Genomic DNA, 22,656 nt, shown 5'->3' on the forward strand with positions numbered 1-22,656 from the left:
TTGCTAGATGAGAAATAAAGATTCAATATTTAAATAATTAGATTAAATAATTCTATTAATACCATATAAAATATTTAGTTAGTTCATGTGATCTATAGTAATAGTTTAAAAGCGTGAGTTTAAAATATTTTATTATTCTTGGTAATCGAAATAGAGAATTAATTTTGTTTATTGTTTCGATATTTATTCATAATTAATTTTCTTATTTTTAAAGCATAATCAATATTTTTTTTTCTTTTTCTCTTTTGATAAATTCGAAACTATAATAAAAATAAAGGGGGAAAAATTTTTAAAAAAGACAATGCGATAAAGGCGCACCCATATTATTTTGATTACTTCATTTTTTTTTTACAATTAGATTAGAAAGAAGAAAGGCCCTTAACATGATTTGGATGAACAAAAATACCATTTTATTTTTTTTAATAATAGTAATCTTTCAAATATTATTACACATAAATCAATTCATTATAAAGGACTGGAAAATAAAATCCTTGAAGAATGATTATTCCGAGAATACTGAACAAAGCGTTATAACCGATGATGACTGTATAAAAAAACTTAAATCAGATTACAACATGATAAACGGAGTTTCATTGAAAAAAATGGAACTTTGGACTTGCCTGCAGATTTTAATTTCCTCACAAATCCACAAATGTCATGCTACGAATCACATTATCAACTGAATTACACAATGGTTTATATCAATATTTTTAATGGTGGTGGTTCATACATCTCTAGATCACGATAACCACAGAGCATCAATCAGAGAAACTTGGAGATCAATCAAAAAATATTTTATTGATAATTTAAACATCGTATTCATAGTTGGAACAACTCCCATAGATCACATACAAAATCAAATCATGATCGAAAACAAAACTTACGGTGATATTGTACAAGTTTCCTTTGTTGACTCTTATCAAAAGGCCATGGGCTTCAAATGGGCTTCCCTCTATTGCCCAACGCCGAATTTGTACTCAAAATAAATGACGATATTTATCTGGATATATTTCATCTTACAGTATGTTAGACAATTTTAAGAAATCCTATGGATCGTATTGGATAGAAAACGTGGATCACTTAAAACCTCGTAGCAAACTTTTACCTTCATAATCAAACAAAAGGCTCTCATCGAGTATGAATACATCAAGCACGGGACATCTTTTCATCAATTTATGAGTATTCTCAAAAATAGGTCGTCTCACGGACAGGAAATCGCGGACTGGGTCATCAATCGCGGGATCCCGGGAGATAAAACAATTGTCGATGATCTCGATTTCAAATGCCTAAAAAATAGATACCTAACCTAACCATGTTACCTTTAGATGAAAAACTTTCTATGGAGTATCAAAGGTTATTTGGCGAAATCGAAGGTCAGATAAAGGACTTAATCTTGTGTAACGTGAAATAAATTCTAATATAATCAGGGAAAAGAGAATGAAATGGAACACAACGGAAAAGGAGTACTCTGGCAAATTATTTTGGGAATGGCGATAATACTAACTCCCCATACGGCGTTCAAATTATATAAAGCCTATTTTACGCAACCTTATTTGTATATGGATGATGTTCACGTGACAGGAAAATTAATTAGAATAGCTGGAATATTTTTGATTAGTATAGATTACATGTTTAATAATAATTGGTTTTTGAAAAAGTGGATTGAAGATAATACGAATACTGGTAATAGATTATATAAACCGTATGTCGACTAGATTCAAGCAAATTTTCAATATTAACAGTGGTTTTAGGGATAAAATGAAGACATATTGGCTTAAAACACTAGACGGTAATTTCCAAAACGATGCTTCAAATTTTCAACATTTTAAATATTATAGGAGATATTACAAGTAAACATATCTAGTTTGTTTTAGTTTAAAAAAAAGAAAAGTAAAGCAATGTATCCTCATGAAGAAATTTCAAGAATCCTCCTTATTTCTATTAGAAATCTATTTTTAAATCATAAAAATCAATAACACGACACAAGTGCACGACATCATATTTTGGGGTAAAGCAAAAAATTACCTTGTTATTTTATTCTTGTAAATTTTATCAATATTTATTATTGTTTGTTAATAGAGATCTTTAAAATTCTAATGTCAATTTATAAAAGTAACATATTTTTTATAGGCAACAAGATATCTTCCGATATTGCCTATTTTTAATGTCCTTTAGGAAATAAATTTAGAAAATATCTAATTTTATAAAATTTGGCTTCGCGTAATAATTTGACTTGGAAACAAAAGGTCAAAGGATTTACTTTTCTATAATTAATAAATATAATCTAATAGAAAATAAATGGTAAAATTTCAATATATACCCCCCCCCCCCCAAATAAATTTACCCTACCCCTAGGCTACCTACCTTAAATGCTTGCCCCCTACCCCCCTTAAAAAATTGGAATCAATTATTTGTTATTAGATATGTATTTGACGAATATAATTGACAAAATTATTAGATTCCGTAAGATAGAAATATTATTTGTGATTTTTCCAAATTATTTTGTTTAAATTTTATTTTTTATAAATCACCTTTTTAAATTTTAATAACCTTTTTTCATTTTTGTAAATATTTTTAAAGAATTTAATTTTCGATTGAATTGTTACTAATATTCGAGTTCTATGAATGTGAATCCATGCTATATAAACAAAACACCATTATTATCAAAAATTTTAAATAAAAAGTTCAAAAAAAAAAAAATTAAATTTGTGATATAAAAATTAGAAAATTTAAAATAAAAAGTTTAAAAAAGATGATATAATAAAAATTGAGTTGGGGAGTCTAATAAACGTTAAAATATTACAAAATAATAATAACTCAATCAAGTAATCAATGCTTAAAATGTATCTATGACACAATATGATGCTATGATATGCACACAACCAGAGTTTGGCACGCTACTTAATAAAAGTTAAGTTTATTATTATGAAATATAACAGCTAAGTTATCATCTCTTCAAAAAAAAGCTAACAATTATGTTATCTATATTTGAACATGTAACAATGATAATAAAGAATAAAGTTCTTCGTTTCATGATTAAAAATAAATAAATAAAAATATAAAAATATATTATGAATTTTATTGATTCATTTCTCTGAAATATAAAATAAAAATTAGTAAAATAATGAAATGAAAACGAAACGTTCTTTTTTTCACTTTGCGCCAATTTAATTTTAATTTATAATTGCGCCTTTTATATTCCCTATAAAAGGGACGAATTTTTTATAGTTTAGATATACTTTATTTTTTCCTGTAAAATAATTTTGAAAATCTTTATTAATCCTTTTTATGTTTAAAATAATGTTGATTTTTTTATAGTTTAGATATATCTGATTTTTCTTTTTGTAAAATAATTTCATGATAAACTCAACATCTCCACGAATCAATAACCCAGTACGCGGAAGCCCTGGTCGAAATCGCCCACAATTGCGATTTAAAGGAGAGCCACGATTTATTTATGGCTACTCAATTTATGTCTGGCGTTTATTCAACAGTAATAAAACGCAAGTTACTATTGCTACCCCCTACTCAGTTCCAAGAATATGTGGAAATAGCAAAAACCGAGGAGCTTAAATCCTGGTCAACATCAGACGGAGGAAATTATGATATTCCACCACGTCAGGATACTCATACACACCTAACATTCAAGTCAAACGCTCAACCTACCCATAGAGACAATTATTCAACCAAAAATTCATCGCATTGGACTCAATAAAACCAACAACAACAATACCCAAATCACTCCAACAATTCATCTTATGTGCCCCCGTATCACCAAACCCCACAATACCAATATCCCACGAACAATTCCTCTCAATGGCTCCCATATAACCAGCAACAATATCAAACCCCCAAATGCTACAATTGTGGACGAATAGGTCACTTAGAACGAAACTGTATGAGACCCGCCCTACAACCCGAAACGAAGAAAGCGATAACGAACAATGTGGTAAATGCAATAGAACAGCTTGAAAGCTATCCTTCAATTCAGCATTCGATAAATTCTTTAACTATAGAAATTATCCCTACAAAAGACCCCCCTCCAAACACCACATCCCTGCTCGTCGACAATATTATTGAAAACACCATACCCGAAGCCTATCAAGCTTCCGTAAAGATTAATAAAATTCCAATAATAATGGAGGTTGATACGGGTTCACCCATTACCATCATAGGAGAGAATTTATATAACGCCCAGTTTAAAAACCTTCATGTAACTAAACCTACCATAAAATTAAATTCGTATTCAAAACATCCGGTTCCTATAGTAGGCACAATAAATACCGAAATAATACATAACCAACAATCGGCAAACATAACAATAGTAATCACCAAAAATGATTACAACCCTATTATAGGCAGGGATGTAATAGAAATTTTTCCCTCAATTATATCAAACATATTCACAAAAAAGAACACTACAAAACTAATCTCAAAGATCCCCTATATTACCGACGATATACTAAGAGAACTTCCAATTCCCATTAACGTACGTGTAAAACCAGAAGACCAACCAGAATGTATCCAACCTAGCCAAGCAAGCCAACCACTGCAAAATACCATTAGCAATGAGTTATGTCAAAGAAAAACGAAACTTGAATTACAGAGCTTCTATGATAAGCAAATCCGAAAAAGACGATTTCCCGATAAATCAAATAATTAATTACCAATATTTTTTTTCCCCTCCTCTTTGCAAATATAAACTATCCCCTGAATATTCAATTTATAAACTATAAATATATTTTTTTTCATTTTTTTTTCCAGTCAATATATATCATTCCTCTTTCCCCGTTGCCTATTTAGGGGGGGAGGAGGGTTAATTAGTTTTATAATGATAATTCAGTTATACTTTCTAGGGCGTTCTATTAGTCACTCTTAGTATTTCAGTTACGTATTTTTGTTTATTGTGGGAATTGGTTTTTTTTTGTTGGGACGGTTTTCGGAACTCGTAATAATTCTAAAATTTTTAAGCTAAGTCGAGACCGGGATCATCCCCCCTCCCCGTGGCCTATTTAGGGGGGGGGGAGTGTTAAAGATAAAAAAAAGTTTTTCTTTAAACCCCCTCTTTTATTATGTTAAAGATAAAAAAGTTTTTTTATCCCCCTCTTTTATTATGTGTAAGATGTTAAAGTTTTTTTATCCCCCTCTTTTGTTTATGTTAAAATTAATTAAAGTATTTTTTATCCATCTCCTTTGTGTACCATAAAATGAAAGTTAAAAAATGTTTTTCTTTTTTTTGGTAATTTTTGTTTTAAGTTAAACACAGTGAGATTAACACATATGGCTTTTGTGTTTTCTCTCACTTTACTGGATTTCTTACTTTAGGAGTCCTCAGTAAGGTGATCCGAAAATATGAGTTAGACCGTTGGGTCCGGGAGACCACCCTGCATCCCAAGGTATATTTTGAGTTTCGGGAAGTTTAAGGGGGTAGGTTTTATCCCCAATTATGTACGATAAAACTAACACAACTCGATTCCACAAAAACGTTCTTTTTTTCACTTTGCGCCAATTTAATTTTAATTTATAATTGCGCCTTTTATTTTCCCTATTATAGTTTAGATATACTTTATTTTTTCCTGTAAAATTATTTTGAAAATCTTTATTAATCTTTTTTATGTTTAAAATAATGTTGAATTTTTTATAGTTTAGATATATCTGATTTTTCTTTTTGTAAAATAATTTCTTGATATTAATAAAACGATAAATTAAACAATAATGTCTACGACTCGTTCACAAAATACTTCATACCTAACGGTCTTGGGTTCGAGCCCCAACCAGGGCGCCAATGAAGTATTTTGTGAACGAGTCGTAGACATTATTGTTTAATTTATCGTTTTATTAATATCAAGAAATTATTTTACAAAAAGAAAAATCAGATATATCTAAACTATAAAAAATTCAACATTATTTTAAACATAAAAAAGATTAATAAAGATTTTCAAAATTATTTTACAGGAAAAAATAAAGTATATTCAAACTATAAAAAATTTGTCCCTTTTTTAGGGAAAATAAAAGGCGCAATTATAAATTAAAATTAAATTGGCGCAAAGTGAAAAAAAGAACGTTTTTGTGGAATCGAGTTGTGTTAGTTTTATCGTACATAATTGGGGATAAAACCTACCCCCCTAAACTTCCCGAAACTCAAAATATACCTTGGGATGCAGGGTGGTCTCCCGGACCCAACGGTCTAACTCATATTTTCGGATCACCTTACTGAGGACTCCTAAAGTAAGAAATCCAGTAAAGTGAGAGAAAACACAAAAGCCATATGTGTTAATCTCACTGTGTTTAACTTAAAACAAAAATTACCAAAAAAAAGAAAAACATTTTTTAACTTTCATTTTATGGTACACAAAGGGGATGGGTAAAAAAAACTTTAATTAATTTTAACATAAACAAAAGAGGGGGATAAAAAAAACTTTTTTATCTTTAACATAATAAAAGAGGGGGTTTAAAGAAAAACTTTTTTTTATCTTTAACAGTTGTCTAATTTAATAAAAATCAAAGAATATTAATTTAAAGCATTCATTCGATCAAACAAAATAATTTTTGCTTCCTGTTTTGTCTTTCAAATTTGCAAATCCAAAGGGCTATACAGGATTGGAGAATGTATTGCAATGAATAACTTTTATATTAATGGATATTACTGTATATTAATTTCAATATAGTAGATAACCCGTCAAAAATGACGGAAATGAGAATTTTATTCGTTTCTTAGGATTGATAATACCTTTAATTTAAAAATAATCTTATACAATTTTTATACTTTTTATCACCCCCCCCCCTCAAGGCAGCTAAGTTTAACCCATTAATACTAAGTGAATACTATTTTTACAAAATTTGCTTTAACGTCGTCCTCATAGCCAAAATATATTCAAATCTCGAGATTTGATCATAAGAGGGCCAAATCTTTCTAGTTTTTACTATCCACATGAAAAATAGGCTATGATAATATTTTTTTAAGATCTTGATTTCGCGGTTTTTAATAAAACGAATAAAACCAGGTTTTTGTCAGGACTATTACTTCTATTTCTGTAAATAATTTATTAAGTTGATTACCAAAAATACATATGTCATGAAATTGCATATTGCATATAGACATTTTGTTGTAGTTGAACAGACGGGTCTCCCCGTCAGGGAAGTCGAGAAATTAATGTAACACGAATTTATTTTAATAGTTAATCAAAAGTAATTATTACATCAAATCATCAAATCATCGGACATAGAAAATAAAAACTAAAATCAAATATTTAATGAATACAATTTATTTTTCCGAAGTCTTATATAGTCCTCATTTTTTTTTAATTAAATGATAATAAACAATTATTAATTTCCATCCATGTTCATCTCGAAAACTGGCTAGAACCAGTTTTGAGGATGAAATCAAAACATGGTGGTATAGGTGAACAAAGAAAAAAGTGAATGGTAATATACCAGTATGGTATAAACAAAGAGAAAAATATAAATGATAAACAAGTTTCGTTTGAAAACACAACACATTTCTATTTCAATATCTTTTAATTTGAGATGTTAATTTTTGACAATATGTGGTTCTAATTAATGTAAAACCTAACAAAGTTTACTTAAGAACTTTTAAAGTAACCATTATAATCAAATCCTACTATAACCTCTGCAGTTTTTGGTTATGCAGATATTCCATTAAATGGGAAATGTATCCTTTTATTTTATGCTGAATTTCTGGTAGCTTAACCAAGATTCAAAGTAGAAGTCAGCACCTAGCCCCTCACAATATTCTCGTGGCATAATCATCGTTCTTCAAACTACATTGTGATACTCAGGTTCTCCTTCTCATGGATGACTTGATATGAATTTTAATCCATAATGCTATCTTATCATGTGATACAGAAAGGACAACCAAAATTCTCCATCTTCCATTTCATATTTTAAGTGTTACTTATTTATTTCTTTGTGGTATCTGGCAGAAAGTATAAAAAGTAATCCAAAAATAAAATATAACTCAACAAAATAATGATTAATCTAAATAAGTTCCAAATATGTGTATTTGATATACCTGCAAAATAACTTAATATCTCGTGTCACTCAGCCTTTCTGCTTTTTTAGCCTCAGAATCAAGCTCCCGCTTAATTATGCTATCACTTAACAATAATCGCACAGACCCCCACTTTCTCCTCGCCCTAGCAATCTGGAAAGAGAATTCCTTCTCCGCTCCAATCCCCACATCACGAAAGCAACATGACTGGGATCTTTTCTTAATACGCCACTCCGTTGAATATTTAATATCGAGTGCTGCTTCTAAGGGATCCCCATCAATCCTTTCACATTTATTATCTCCCATTACAGTTGATGAATCCTTAACAGTTGATCATCTCTCTCTCCCACAACTGCAAGTTCCACAACTTTTGCCTTCCTTATCGGGCTATGAATGGTTAGAAGCTTTGCCCAGCTCAAACTTAGGACTTCTCTTAACAAACGAAGAATTACGCATAGCAATAGGTCTCCGTCTTGGTTGTAATATACTGGCCAACTCCACATGTACATTATGTTTTCAACCCGTTGATTGTTTTGGACACCATCCTCTTCATTGTCGATTCTCTAAAGGTAGACATTCTCGACACAGTGCAGTTAACGGCACCATTCTCCGTGCTCTACGCTCAGCTCAAATTCCAGAAACTCTCGAACCCTGTGGCTTCTCAACCGAGAATAATATACGTCCAGATGGGCTGACAGTAATACCATGGAGTAATGGAATTCCATTAGCATGGGACTATACCTGCATCGACCGATTTGCTCCCTCCTTTAATAAGAACTCATTCATGCGAGCTGAAAACTCGAAAATTAATAAATACACTTCCCTAACAAATTGCAATCTCATACCAATCGTATCCGACACAACCGGGTCTTTTGGCAATCATGCCCTAACCTTCTTCAAAACCCTCTGTAAAAAAATCCGCGCCATCACTGGTGACCCTCAGGAAGGCTTCCATCTCAGACAGCGCATATCTATTGATATATGCAGATCTAACTGCATTGCCATCCATGGCTCTCTTTCTTGACCTCCTCCCACCCAACATACAATTTACCATTCTAATTATTTTATTTTTTTTATTATACAGTTTTTTATATAGATTTTATATAAATAGTTTAGATGACATTTTTAATATATATTTTTTTAAATTACGTATATATGTTTTACTTTTAACGTTCAATGTATTAAATATTATAAAGTTCTTAATAAAAAGTTTATACCTTTAAAAAAAAAACAATCTTACAAATACTTCTGCAAAAAAAATAATAAGATTAATCCACTATATTAAAAATTTATTAATATATACAAAATTAGATAATATATAAATCTTATTTGGCAATTAAAATAATAAGTTAATATTAACATAATTTTTTATATATCCTCTCGTCATATCATAAATGTCGAATATATTTACCATATTTTCAATATAACGCGGTCATTGGTTCATGAATATTCAAAATTTTGAAAAATGGAAAATTTAAGTGAGGATATTTTAATAGGCATAGAACCTGTAAATGATTATAAAATTGAAGAAATACTCTATGATGGAACTGAAATTTATAAAAAGTTTTTAAAATAATTTGGATTAAATTTTTATAGAATTATATATAAAGACCATTATCTTTTAATGAATATATAAATGAACTATCCGAAAAGATAGATTTTGAAGAAAATTCTGGAAATGCTGAAAATGAAGCGAAATCTGAGAAACATATTTTAAGCAAAAATTCTATTATCGAGCCAAGCTTAATAAAATTAAGGTTTATTTATATATATTTTTTTTAAATAATAATTTATAGAAATGCATTAATGGAAATAAATGTTTTATTAGATGTTTTAAAAATAACCAAACAACAACAATATCTGGCTCTAGATTTTATTGCTAATGATAATCCAGATAATAAACCTGCATATGTTTTGCTAGGCAAAAAGAAAGTTAATTAAAAGATATTATTGATGCATGATTTAAATGTATTTTATATAATTCATTTAGTTTGAAATTATATTAGCATACTTAAAAATATGTTTATTTATAATTTTAATAAAATTTATAAGATAAAGTAGAAGCTACATGTTTTATTTAAAAAATTAATTTTTTTTAATAAATATAATAGAAAATTTTTCTAACACCATTTTTCACCTGCACTAATTTTATATAATTAGACCTTATCAAAAGCAGCATCAATTCTATTAAATGGTGCAGAGACTATCAAAACTACCCTATCTAATCCTTTATTATCTCCCATAACCACAGTTCAGAAAAATTTCCATTTAGAACTTCTAAATTTAAGACAAATTTGGAGGCTTAAAAAAGTTGGGGAAAAGATTTTGGGGGACATTAGTTATAAATCAGGTTTATATTTATTAGTTTTAAATTGATTTTATAAATAAATATATTTAGTTGGTTCTCAATTCAATGAAAATGGCAATTTTGAAGTCAGCAAGAATTCTAAAATAGATTCATCTTCTACCTTAAAAATTATATTGCCACAGCAACTTAAAAATGAAGCCTATATCAAAATTAGCATCCATAGAGGTTAGCTCCATATTTGCTTAGCATTAATGTTGATAAATAAAATTAGTTAATGCTTTATATCAAATACACATAAATATATATATCAGAGACCTGCAGGCCTGGCCCTAAACCCGGCCCGGCCGTATTTTAAATTTTTTAAATATACCCTAGCCGGGCCTAAAAAAAATTTTTTTAAACATATCCGGGCCGGGCCTAAGAAAATTTTTTTTAAAAATATCCGGGCCGGGCCTAAGATTGTTAAACCCGGGCCGGGCCTTAATATTTTTTATAAAAATTTTTACATTATGAGTTAATGGTTATAAGATTATATTATATTACAGTTATGATTAAAATAATATATTGGGTGATGGTTAACACTACCTAACACCCACAGATCGATCTAATTATTAATTTCCTGCAAATTTATTCAAAGTATTAATATATTTTTTTATAATTCATATCTAAATTTTTACAACATATTTTACCAAAACAATCAAATAAAGGAATATCTTAAATAAGCCCCAATATTCTAATATTATTAATATATTTTTTTATAATACATATCTAAATTTTTAGAATATATTTTACCAAAACAATCAAATAAAGGAATATCACTTCTTGAAGTTTGTAATACCTTTCAAAGCGAAAAAGGAGAAATAAAATTGATTTTACTTAATATAAAGCATTTTTTAATTGAAAAATTTGTTTTACACAAGTATCATTTTATTTCTCTTTTTCTCTGTCCCAAATTCAAGGAATTACGTATGTAGTCAAGGACAGATCGCAAGATGACGGAAAACTATATAAAAGATTATATTAAATTACAAGAGGCTTAGGAAGTAAATGAAATACCATCGACCAGTCAAATTACGACTGTTGTTAAACAAACTGAATCGTTTTATGACAAATGGGGCGATGGTAATTCTGGTAATATGTCAATACCCAATGATGAATATTATAATTACATAAATAAAAAAATAGATGAAACATTTAAGGTGGATAATTTGTTAGAGTGGTGGGCGGCTCATCAAAGCGAATTTCCAATTTTAGCAAAATTGGCAATTCCTGCTTCAAGTGCAAGCTGTGAGCGGAATTTTTCCACTACTGGAAGAATTCTTGAAGAAAGAAGAAGTAATCTTCAACCTGAAAAGGTAGATATGCTTCTCTTTCTTCATGATAATTTGTGAATTTTTAATATCTTTCTTGAGTATAGGGTTTCGTCAATCATGCTGGTTTTTTACTTTGCAAACTGTCAAATATTTATTGCATTTATTATATTTACCTTGAGTCATGAAAGTTTTTAATCCAACATTTTTCATTATTCTTTTTTACAATATTATATAATACAATTATCTTCTTTTGTTAAAAATTTATATTATAAAATAAATTATATTAATATTGTGCAATTAGATTATATTTTCAAAATACTATTTATTATACATGCATTTTTTTAAATAGCGATTTATTTTTATTTTATAAATTAAATAGTCAATTAAATACAATATATTATATTCTCAAAATATTTTCCATTTTTATAAATTAAATATTAGTTTTATTTTTTTTAAATGCAATATAAAATATAGTATATGCTTAAAATATTATTACCATTTTTATGAATATTAGTTTTATTTTTATAAATGCAATATAAAATATAGTATATGCTCAAAATATCCATTTTTATAAATAACAGTTTTATAATTTTTATAAATTCACATGTATTTTTTAAATAATAAGCGATAATACTCACTGAAAAATATGGTAAAAAGGTGAATTTTTGTATATACCAGGTCGAATATAATTTAAAAAAATTCCGAGCCGGGCCTGAAATTTTTTTTTAAAAAATATCCGGGCCGGGCCTTAATTTTTTAAATGCGGGCCGGGCCGTAAAAAGTTTTTTTAAAAAATATCTGGGCCGGGCCTAAAAAATTTAATACCGAACCGGGCCAGGCCGTGCAAATGGTACCTCTGCAGGTCTCTGATATATATTAACATATCAATATAAGGTCAAGTTTAATTTGGTTTTTTATGTTTAATATAATTTACATTTTATTTTTAAATTTCACATTTCCTTGTTAAGATGGAAAAATTTATTCAAGTTCTAACAAGTTAAATGCCAGTTCCCTCAGAAGTTATAGTCAAGTCCATAATTATCTGCTAAATAAGAAATTGGAAGAAGCTCAAAATTCTCTTTTCTGCAAAGAAATTCTATTTACAGTTATTTCAAAAATAAATAAATATGATATGGTTGATTAATCATTTAAAATGTTATTATATTTTAAACCATACTATTTAAATAAATTTATTATATTAAATTTTATAAAAATCTTTTTTATACATTATTATAAAAATTTGGTTTATTACACTTGAACTTATCATTTTAAAATAATAAGATGTTCATTTTATTACAGGCACATTGTTAGAGAAGATGCTAATCTCCCCAAAAAAAATTTACTTAAGAGAAATTTTTTCAGCATGACAAATTTATTATTATCAAGTAGTTATATCATAATTTTAATATAACACATTATAAAATTTATATTATATATAGAGTTGTGCCGATATTAAATATCGGATCGAACCGATATTTTACTTTTTCCGAAATATCGGATCGGTCCGATACCTATAAAACCAGATCCGATCTTTTTATTTTTCTTTTTTTCTTATTTTATTTTATGTTATGTATATTTATTTTACATTATTATAATATATTTTTTTAATTATAGTCTTAATTGTAGAAATAAAAAAAATTAAAAATATTGATTTCTTAATTACATTTGGTTCAAAGGGTGGTGGTGAAAAATCAATATAAATATCAGATCGGTTTTAAACCAGTATCGGAAAACAAATCAGATCGGTGAAAAATATGTAGATCGGCACAGCCCTAATTTATATTATACTGCAGCTATATTTTAGGATAGAATCAAAAAGCAGATTTGGAGGAAAAAGAAAATTTAGATGATGAAAAATAGTTTTCATTCTATTTGACTTGATTAAGAAACAAAGCCATTGATTTTCTTGAAAACTTGGAATCTCTATTAGAAACAAAACAAATGCCACCAACTATAATAAAAAATCAAACTTTACAAAGTTATTAATAGAGCACTTCATTACATTTTCAAAATATATAATTTTAGTTTGTTCTGTCTATGATCAAATCAAATTTTACATGTTACATAAAACAATAGGAGGAACTTTGATGAAATCTATTACCACATTACGATTTCCAAGGTTATGAGATAGTCATTGATATAATTTCTTATCAAAATCGACTTGAGTTAGAAAATATTTTTAAAATAATTTACTTTTTTGAAATCCATGACTCCTTCAACTATATTTTTATTTTTACAATAAAATTGTTTAGTTTATTATTTACAAAACAATTATTAGAAGTGTCAACCACCCCCCCCCCCCCCTCCTGTCATAAAATCAAAATTTCTTATGAGATCCTTAACAATAATTTGGAAATCGGAATTCTTTGTCCTGAGCCCTACCACAGCGGATGCTTTTTACGTCTTTGGTAGTAATAGAATGAAACATCTTATTTTTAAATGATAAATTCTTATCATGCAACCATAGCAGCATTTTAGCCAAATTAATATACTTTAAAAAAAAATCATTTAGTTTAGTTAGTAGTTATATTCATTCTAAACAATATTAATATTAATAAACTTTCTTTTCTTTTAAAAAGGCATAATTAGGTGTGTTTAAGAAAAATGTGTTAAATAATAAATAAATGTTTATAAAATGTAGCCCATTATATTGTGCATTTTACATTTTTAATCCTCATCATTATTTATTTACATATGTTTTAATTTTTTTTACCAAAGCTAGTTAAAGAAGCCTTAGAAGATGAAACCTCATTCCTCCCTCATAATGTGATAGGAAATACCATAACTCTGACAGTAATGACATTTTTATTAAATTATCAATTTCTTAAGCCTTGTTTTAGTGTCATTAAAAAAAATGAGTTAGTAATGACTAGTGATGTTAAAAGTTACTTTTGAAACATAACTAGTTACAGTTACTAGTTACATTTTTACAAAAGTAACTAGTTATTAGTTACAATTATTTTCAAAAGTAACTAGTTACTTTATACATCATTCATATGCGCATTATTTATTTATTGAATGCATTTATTTAATATAAAAAAAATTAGGATAAACAAAGTATAATCAGTTATTTAAAATAATATACAATTTATTTATATAAAAAAATATCGCAAAATTGAATATTTACATCGAATATAAAAATATATATTTGCATTGAAAAAAAAATTTATTTTTCATAAAAATTAGAATCTAATAAATGTTTATTTGCTTTTAACAATTTAATTTCAAAGTTATTATCTAGGAGACGTGCTTGTTTATCTCCAAAAATGAGCTTACCTAGACTGAACAAGCACTCTACGGGAGCACTTGATGTTAGAACAACATTATATTTAATAAAGAGTAATTTTAACTTTGGAAAATCGTTATATAAAGAAAAAGTATTGTTATTAGATTTGATAAAATTTTCTATAAGTTCATTATCCAGAATATTTTAGCGCTTTAGGTCAAAAAATCCAACTACATCAAGTGATGTTGGTTTTGAGCATGATTCATTCGTCTGGGATTCACTTTGAGGTATTAAGGTATTTATTAAATTTAAAATTTCCTCCTTTTTTGCCTTATTCCTTTCTTGCCTAATCCAAGGCCAGTCAGTTTTAAATAAAGGGTGAAGAATTGCAGCAATGATGTTGTCATTATCATAAAGATTATTAAACCTATAACATGATTGGTTCTTGTAAGTAATGATTAATAATTTAATATTAAATTCTAAAATAATCTGTCTTTGTTTTTCCTTATACTAAATTAAAATTTTTTTTATTACGTATGATATGAAGTTCCAATGCTTGTTACTTGACGGAAAAAAATATATTGTGCTACATTTGTAAATAAATATAATATTAAAATTTATTAAATTACTTGAATTTGCTTACAAAATTATGAAGCCCAGCAGCAATGTAACAATTTAAGAAAAGAAAATCAATTTGAACGGGAAATTATAACAATCAGACATTTTCACAAAATTTAAAATTAATAAATTTAATTTTAAAAATAAATTTAATTTAAAATTAATATATCACAACATATTAAAAATAAAATTAATTATTTGAATATATCTTTAAAAGTAACTAGTTACTTTTGGCAGTTACATTTCAAAAATTATAACTAGTTACAGTTACTAGTTACAATTTTAAAAATATAACTAGTTACAGTTATTTTTTAGCCAAAATGTAACTAGTTACAGGTAACTTAACATCACTAGTAATGACCAAGATAAATTATCACATTTAAAATCTGTTCTGATTGCCCAAGTCCATAAAAACCTGAGTTTAGATTCCCTCTTAATGGGTATAATATATTTAGCTCTACTATCGATTTAAAATATATTTCCTTCTTTTTTGCTTGGAATCATTTATTGACTCAACTTATTAAACACAATTTTATCAAAAAAACAAATTTTTTTCTTCTCATTTTTTTGGGTAAGGGCTATACCAATTCACAAATTTTTTACCTAAAAAACGTCCGATATTTATACTAATTTTTATTTAACATCTATCTTTGAACTTTCAATTTTAAAAATACCAACTTTTTTTCACAGTGTATTTTTTATATTCTCCAAAAGTTAATAATCTAATTTGAAATATCTGTAATGTTTATAGGGGGAAAGTAGTGTTATTAAGCAGCTCCATTTCGCCGATTTTTTAAAAAAGGACTAAATCAAGATTTTAGCCAAAATATTATTACCTAAGTCTCAAATTTTTGCTAATAGAAGTCCAAACTTTTCTGCCTTCTATGGGCAAAATCAATAAGCTTAAGTAATTAACAAAATTTCCTTTGATTAATTTATCATTCATTATGTTATAAAATAAAAACAATATTATATAATTATATATACGATCATAAAATATCCCCAAACAATAGAAAAATATTGGATCGAATCGTAATTATTTGAAAATGCTAAATATCGTCACATCCCTACTTTTGGATGATAATTTTAATTATTATGTTTTTGTAATAAAATATAAAATGAAATTTAAAAAAAATAAATAAGCTTTTTCCTGATGTACACCTTATAGTATCCTTGGAATATATCGATTCCGATGATTTAATCACACGAAAAGATCCACACATGGAAGAAGTATTAGAATAATTATCAAAACTATAAAATCGATGAAAATGTTTTAGCCTCTAATTACTACATACCTAATCAGTTTTTTAAAATATATTCCTTTAAAGTTAACATATATTAAAAATGAGTGTCATTGCATTTTTAATAAAATTTAGGAGTTTAGTAAATCCTTATATGTTGACCTACGCCATATACGGTATCTTTATAGTTCATTGTGGTTTTAAAATAATCTTTTTTCTTTCCTTGTTTATAAAATCCCATTTTTTTCCTATTTAATTTAAAAAAAAATGTATTAAAGCTTCCCAACGTTCTCGAGGAAAAGTTAGAAACGTCAGAAATTCCAAAATCTTTATATGATTATATGGACCTGATAGGGCTTTCTTTGCACCATTCATTATGTCTGCAACATAGAAGATTTATCAGGATAGATCCTCCTAATCCCGTTTGCGCATCCTTGCATGACAACTTCCGGAAAAGGTTAAGTGGGCCTCTGGCTTTGAGAACAGACGAATTTCAGACCTTTTGCAACGATTCTTATCAAGGTCTTAGAAAGCAATTTTTTTTCTAAATTAAAAAAAAAATTAGTTAGCTTTTGTGAAATAATTTCGATTTTCGTATTAGAAATTTTATAATTATTATATTTTAGGATTGTGCCGATCCCATAATTTTCCGGTATTCACACAAAAAACCAATTCGATAATCTAAATTATTTATTTACCATATATTTTCCAACCAATGTCATAAAAAAATTAATAATTTCTATGCAAAAAAAACGAAATATTGTAATGGTTATAATATAAAACAATAAAAACTGATACTTTATGTTTCTCATGGCTAAGAGTAAAACGATATTTGGTGGATCTTTCATTAAGAATGATAAAGTGTATTTTTTTTATTCCCCAATTAATGTTGTTAAACGGCTTGATTTAAGCATGGCTAACTTAATATTTTAACTAGAAATATATTGCCTAAGTCTAGAGATTTCGTTAGATCCCCAAACCTTTGTGCCACTTATGAGCAGAATCTTCAGGCTTGCGGAAAACTTTTCTGAATAATAATTGAGTTAGACGTTTTTAAAAATCGGCTCAAATCGAGCCGTTTAGCAATAGTTGATCATAACATATAAATTGTTTATTCATTTATTATTAATTATTAAAATTTATATAAAATTGCAATCATAAAATAACCCAAAAACAATGATAATATCCGATACGAGTTTTTTAAATATTTGGCCAATCAAATTTTCCTTTAAAATGGAAAATATCGACCCCGATCCGATATTTAATATTGTATCGTTACCTTCATTTTGCACCACCCTAATTATGATATTTTATAGAAATAACTTGCTTTTTAAAGGATAGAAATACATTAAGAAACATATTTTATTTAATCCAATTATAATAAATAATATTCATGTGTTTCATTTTTATTTGTAAATTTTTTTCCCGACTATTTTACGTTTAATTTCGTTAACGCGAGTCTATCAATAAATAATTTCCTGACGTTTAATTAATGAATTTTCTTTTTTTTTTCACTCTTTTTTAAAAAAAATTATATTCAACACTCTAGTGCTAAATTTCTTTTTTGTCGTCCATATCCCTTAACCCATCCATCTTAAGATAGGAATAAACGAAATATACCTTTTATTCACATCAAAAAATTTAGATTTCGATAATTTCCCTTGTCCAACTACTAATTACAACATTGACGAGATTGAGGAATGCCTCGATAAGGAAGTCTCCAATACGATGCAACAAACGACGTTAATAGATTCACATTTAAATTCCAACAATCCAAACCAAGATCAAAATCTTAATATTCCCACGAAGTCCACTACCGGGCATTCTTTGCTCGAAGATTACTTGGGACAAAACTTGATCGATGACGAATTAAGTTCTACTATGCCTAGCACTCCACCTACAAATAAGGAACCCACCTTTAATAAAGGTACCATTCATTTTTTCGCTATAAAAATGTTTCTTATATTCTTTTAATCGAGTACCATCCAAAATGTATAAAACAGCTAATATTTTTTTATATAAAATATATTTATGATGCAATGTTATTTGAAGAATCTAGAAATAGAACCTTTGGAACAAGGATAGTTTTAGGTACAAAACCCTTGAATCCCTTCTTAAAATTTATAGGAATAGGAACTGTTTTATAATTTTTAATAACCGGATCCATAAGTTCTAACAAATATATAGGTAGGGGTGTACCGATACCACTTTTTAAAGGCTGATTCGAAATTGATATCGACCGATTACCGATCCGATATCTTATCTAATTTTGTATTCTGTAAAGATAACAATGGTTTTAATTTTTAATATACTTTTTATTGGTATAACATCTATAATTTAATTATAATGATGATTTATAGTTTTATATTCAATTCAATTGCAATTCTAAAAATATATAAAAAAATTTTATTGAAAAATCACTTATTTATTATAAAATTTGAAATATAAATTAATATTTAAAATTAATATATCGAAGATTTCTTTTTAGAAATACCATTTCCAGTTTATCAGAGATCAGTCTGCGGTGATGGGGACTATAAATATCACTAGCTTCACTAAAAGCAGATTCTGAAGAGATTATTGCACACTTTATAAACAGAATGCGAAAAAAAATAACAATATGGTATATTTATTAACTATTGATTTCGATTTTATTTATAAAAATAAATGGTTTTTTAAAAATTTTATAATATTTTATTTTGTTAAAAACGCCATTTTTTATCGGATCGGAAAATTTTATAATATTTGCCGATAACCGATATTTTAGAGTGAAATATGGGCCCTATCCGATCCGATATTATCGGTATATCCCTCTATATAAGTATAATAACAGTAATATATATTGTTCAAAATGTTGCGATTCATTTTAGACTTTTTTTTCGTTGTTTTAATGGCATGGAACCATAATCTAAACCTTCGGAAGACTTCAAAACTAGAACTCATTTAGAACCCACGTTAATACTGGATCACAGAAATTTAAAAAAATAATTGGAAAGATCCCATTTTGCCTTTTGGATGGGTTATATCGATAAAATCAGGTCAAACTCATAATTAACTGTATGGGTTACACCTCTAATTTAATAAAATACTTAGATCGCCTGCTATAATTATTTTTGCATCAAATTCGCAATAGCAATTCCAATTTTTTAAAATTAAAATGAAATAAGACTCTTAAATATATATCAACGGATGAATGATTAGTTCATTGGCATGTGCCGGAGAAAATCATTTAACTTTAAGGCATTTTAATTCATATTAATTTTTTCCAAATTTGAGTTGCTATAGCCCCGAGACCAAGGTGATACTTTCGACACTCGATAGCCTTAAACGGCTAAAAATATATCTAATATAGGTAGCACGCAGGTACATAGGTTAGTTTCAGAAGAAGAAAACGGCCCCCAACCTGGTTCTAACCCTGGTCGAAGTTAAACCAACATTTATTTTTGTACTAATGGATGATTTGTGATGCTATCTAATATTTTTATAGGAGAAAATAAAATATAATGACAGTTTTCTATTCTAAATCGCTATAAATTGGGGATCCTGCTTGTATCCTAGAAAATTATATCGAAAATAACCATTAGAAACTTCAGCAAAAATTTAAATTATTATTAGACTAGGGTGTAAGGCACGCACGTAAGGCATTTTTGATAGATTTGCTGACAATGTGCAGATATTTGTAAGATGCCTTCAAATAAATCAATAGTAAAGTATACAAAAGACAAAAAAACAAATCCAATATGAAGATAATAATATACATATTTGTTTTAAAGATCATAGTACATTTTCCCCAAATTGTTAAAGTTTTTAATTCTTTTTTATTATATTATATAAAAATTTTATGTTAAATAGTGTTGAAATATAAGTTTAAAATCACGATTATTTTTTATACTAATTTTCACAACTTAATATTTGATTCTCAAAATGGACAAGTTAATTTAAGAAAAGTAAAATTGCTTGTTGCTAATTAGCCCAAAGATTTTCATATTACTCCATCCGTTAACAAGCAAAATAATTATCGTTTATAATCATTAGGCAAATCCCTGAAGTGTTTCGAAGAAGAACTCCTCGCCGAAAAGGCGAAATTCGAATCCATGGAACCTCTATTCGCCAGCGAGGTCAAATGGCTCAAGCTCAGGAAAGTTGTAGCCCATGGGAAGCTTATGAAAACTAAATTGCTCAAACCATTGTTGGATTTGGCCAGACACATTCACTTGAGGGATCAGTAATATTTTTCCTTCACTTTGATTAAAATTTTATAGGAATTTTAAGGGAGTAAAATAAAAAATCTAAAATAAAACCCTCAACCACGCCCTGACATTGAGTTGTGGGCCACCATTTTATACTATCTGAAGTATTCTGAATTGGTAGCTTTACTTTATTATTTTTTTTTCTTTCCTAAAGTTTAAAAAAACACTTTTAGTATGATAATTTAAAATATAAAAACGGAATGTCAGACCGACTTATTATATATGAATAGCAAATTTATTCGATGAATAGTCATTGTAATTGCATAGACGGCTTCATTACGATCGCCACTTATTAAAAGTGTGATAAACATAGGAATCCCTCACCAAAGACACCATTGGTTACAAGCAGATTAAAATTACGTTAGCGATGTCTGAATATTTATTTATTTTCAAGATTTCTGACCGAACTAATTGCTGAGGCATTTAAACTGGAAAACTAAGGTATTATAGGCTGATACCATGGGGTCTTCCGTTGTTGCGTGAGCATAATGATTCAATTAGTATATTTTGTTTTAAAAAACAAATTCTTTAGGTTCTGATGCAATGGCTTTTTTGCTTCCTATATTTTTTTTAAAACTTAAAATTCCGCATACATATAAAAGATAAAGATTGTTATAGAAATATAATTAGTTAATTTATAGTATATTTTTTTGTTTTGGCAATATCAACTGGATTCAAATTAATATTTTTTGGAAAGAAGGCAATTGAGAAATTAAATAATCTGTTTGGAATATATTCAACTATTATTTTGATAAAATGGTTAAGAATGGTTGCAAAAAGTATTATTAAATCGTAACCTAGGTAACCTATTACATGAACAAGTGAGAGTTGTCATAGGCCGCCAAATTGGATGCGATATTGTTCGACCACATAAAGAGCTATATGGTCTTAATTGTATATTATATAGTCAAGGCAGATATGCAAGGCATGATGGGATTAATTCAATAATTACCCGTTGGAGCCTGCTAATCGATCATAAGATGATGATCGGAGGACAAATTATCTTCAGTACCCTGATCTTCAGGTAAATCTATAATTTGTGACTTTCCATGCTTTACTTCCTTCCAAAAAATATTAATTCTAATTAAGTTGATTTTTCCCTTCCCCTTCTTCCCTAGCAATGGCCTCTACAACGGAGGAGGGAGGTCCAAAGCAACTACTTCCATGAGTGGGGGGGGGGGTACTTAAAATTTTTAAAAATGCTTTTATGTTTTACTACACCCATCCATAACCAAGTGATTTTTGGTTTATGATATCGGACTCGACCACGTTATTCCTTTAATACATATTTAATTAAAGAATAAATGGGAGGTCTTATTACATTTTAAAAAATTTTGGTCGATGTTTAGCAAATTAGGTTGTTATTCGAGATTTCTTGTCATAAAATTATTTTTTCAATTTCAAAATATTTCTAAAAATATTAACCAAAAAAATATAAATGCTTAATTAATAATTGCACATGGCATAATATAAGAGATGGGCAGACCACATTAGAAAAAGACTTGGAGGGCTTAATTTTAACGATATAAAGAAAAGCTTTGAAATAGTAGTTTTTAAGAATATTTATTATTGGATCTTTTTTCAAAGGCACAAGATTTTATGAAGAAGATAAATTTACCTTTTCATTTTGAAAATTCTAGACCTCAAACATTACAATCCAAAAAGGAGAGGTATGTATACTAGTGTTGT

General features: G+C 27.8%; 1 protein-coding gene across 1 annotated transcript in view; it reads left to right on the top strand.

Moving 5' to 3' along the window:
- The first annotated feature begins 9,476 nt into the window (after positions 1-9,476).
- Positions 9,477-22,656, top strand: part of LOC135928589 (mediator of RNA polymerase II transcription subunit 17-like) — a 36,178-nt gene continuing 22,998 nt past the window's right edge. Inside the window, exons 1-11 of the mRNA XM_065465045.1 lie at positions 9,477-9,574; positions 9,622-9,768; positions 9,808-9,943; positions 10,172-10,361; positions 10,410-10,544; positions 12,601-12,737; positions 14,351-14,425; positions 16,620-16,706; positions 16,996-17,239; positions 18,363-18,644; positions 20,753-20,942. Coding sequence (XP_065321117.1) covers positions 9,477-9,574; positions 9,622-9,768; positions 9,808-9,943; positions 10,172-10,361; positions 10,410-10,544; positions 12,601-12,737; positions 14,351-14,425; positions 16,620-16,706; positions 16,996-17,239; positions 18,363-18,644; positions 20,753-20,942 — 1,721 coding nt within the window. The remainder of the gene's footprint in view (positions 9,575-9,621; positions 9,769-9,807; positions 9,944-10,171; positions 10,362-10,409; positions 10,545-12,600; positions 12,738-14,350; positions 14,426-16,619; positions 16,707-16,995; positions 17,240-18,362; positions 18,645-20,752; positions 20,943-22,656) is intronic.

This window comes from Gordionus sp. m RMFG-2023, chromosome 4 (assembly GCF_954871325.1).
Source record: "Gordionus sp. m RMFG-2023 chromosome 4, tfGorSpeb1-WG-v2, whole genome shotgun sequence".
NCBI classification, from domain to species: Eukaryota; Metazoa; Nematomorpha; class Gordioida; order Chordodea; family Parachordodidae; genus Gordionus; species Gordionus sp. m RMFG-2023.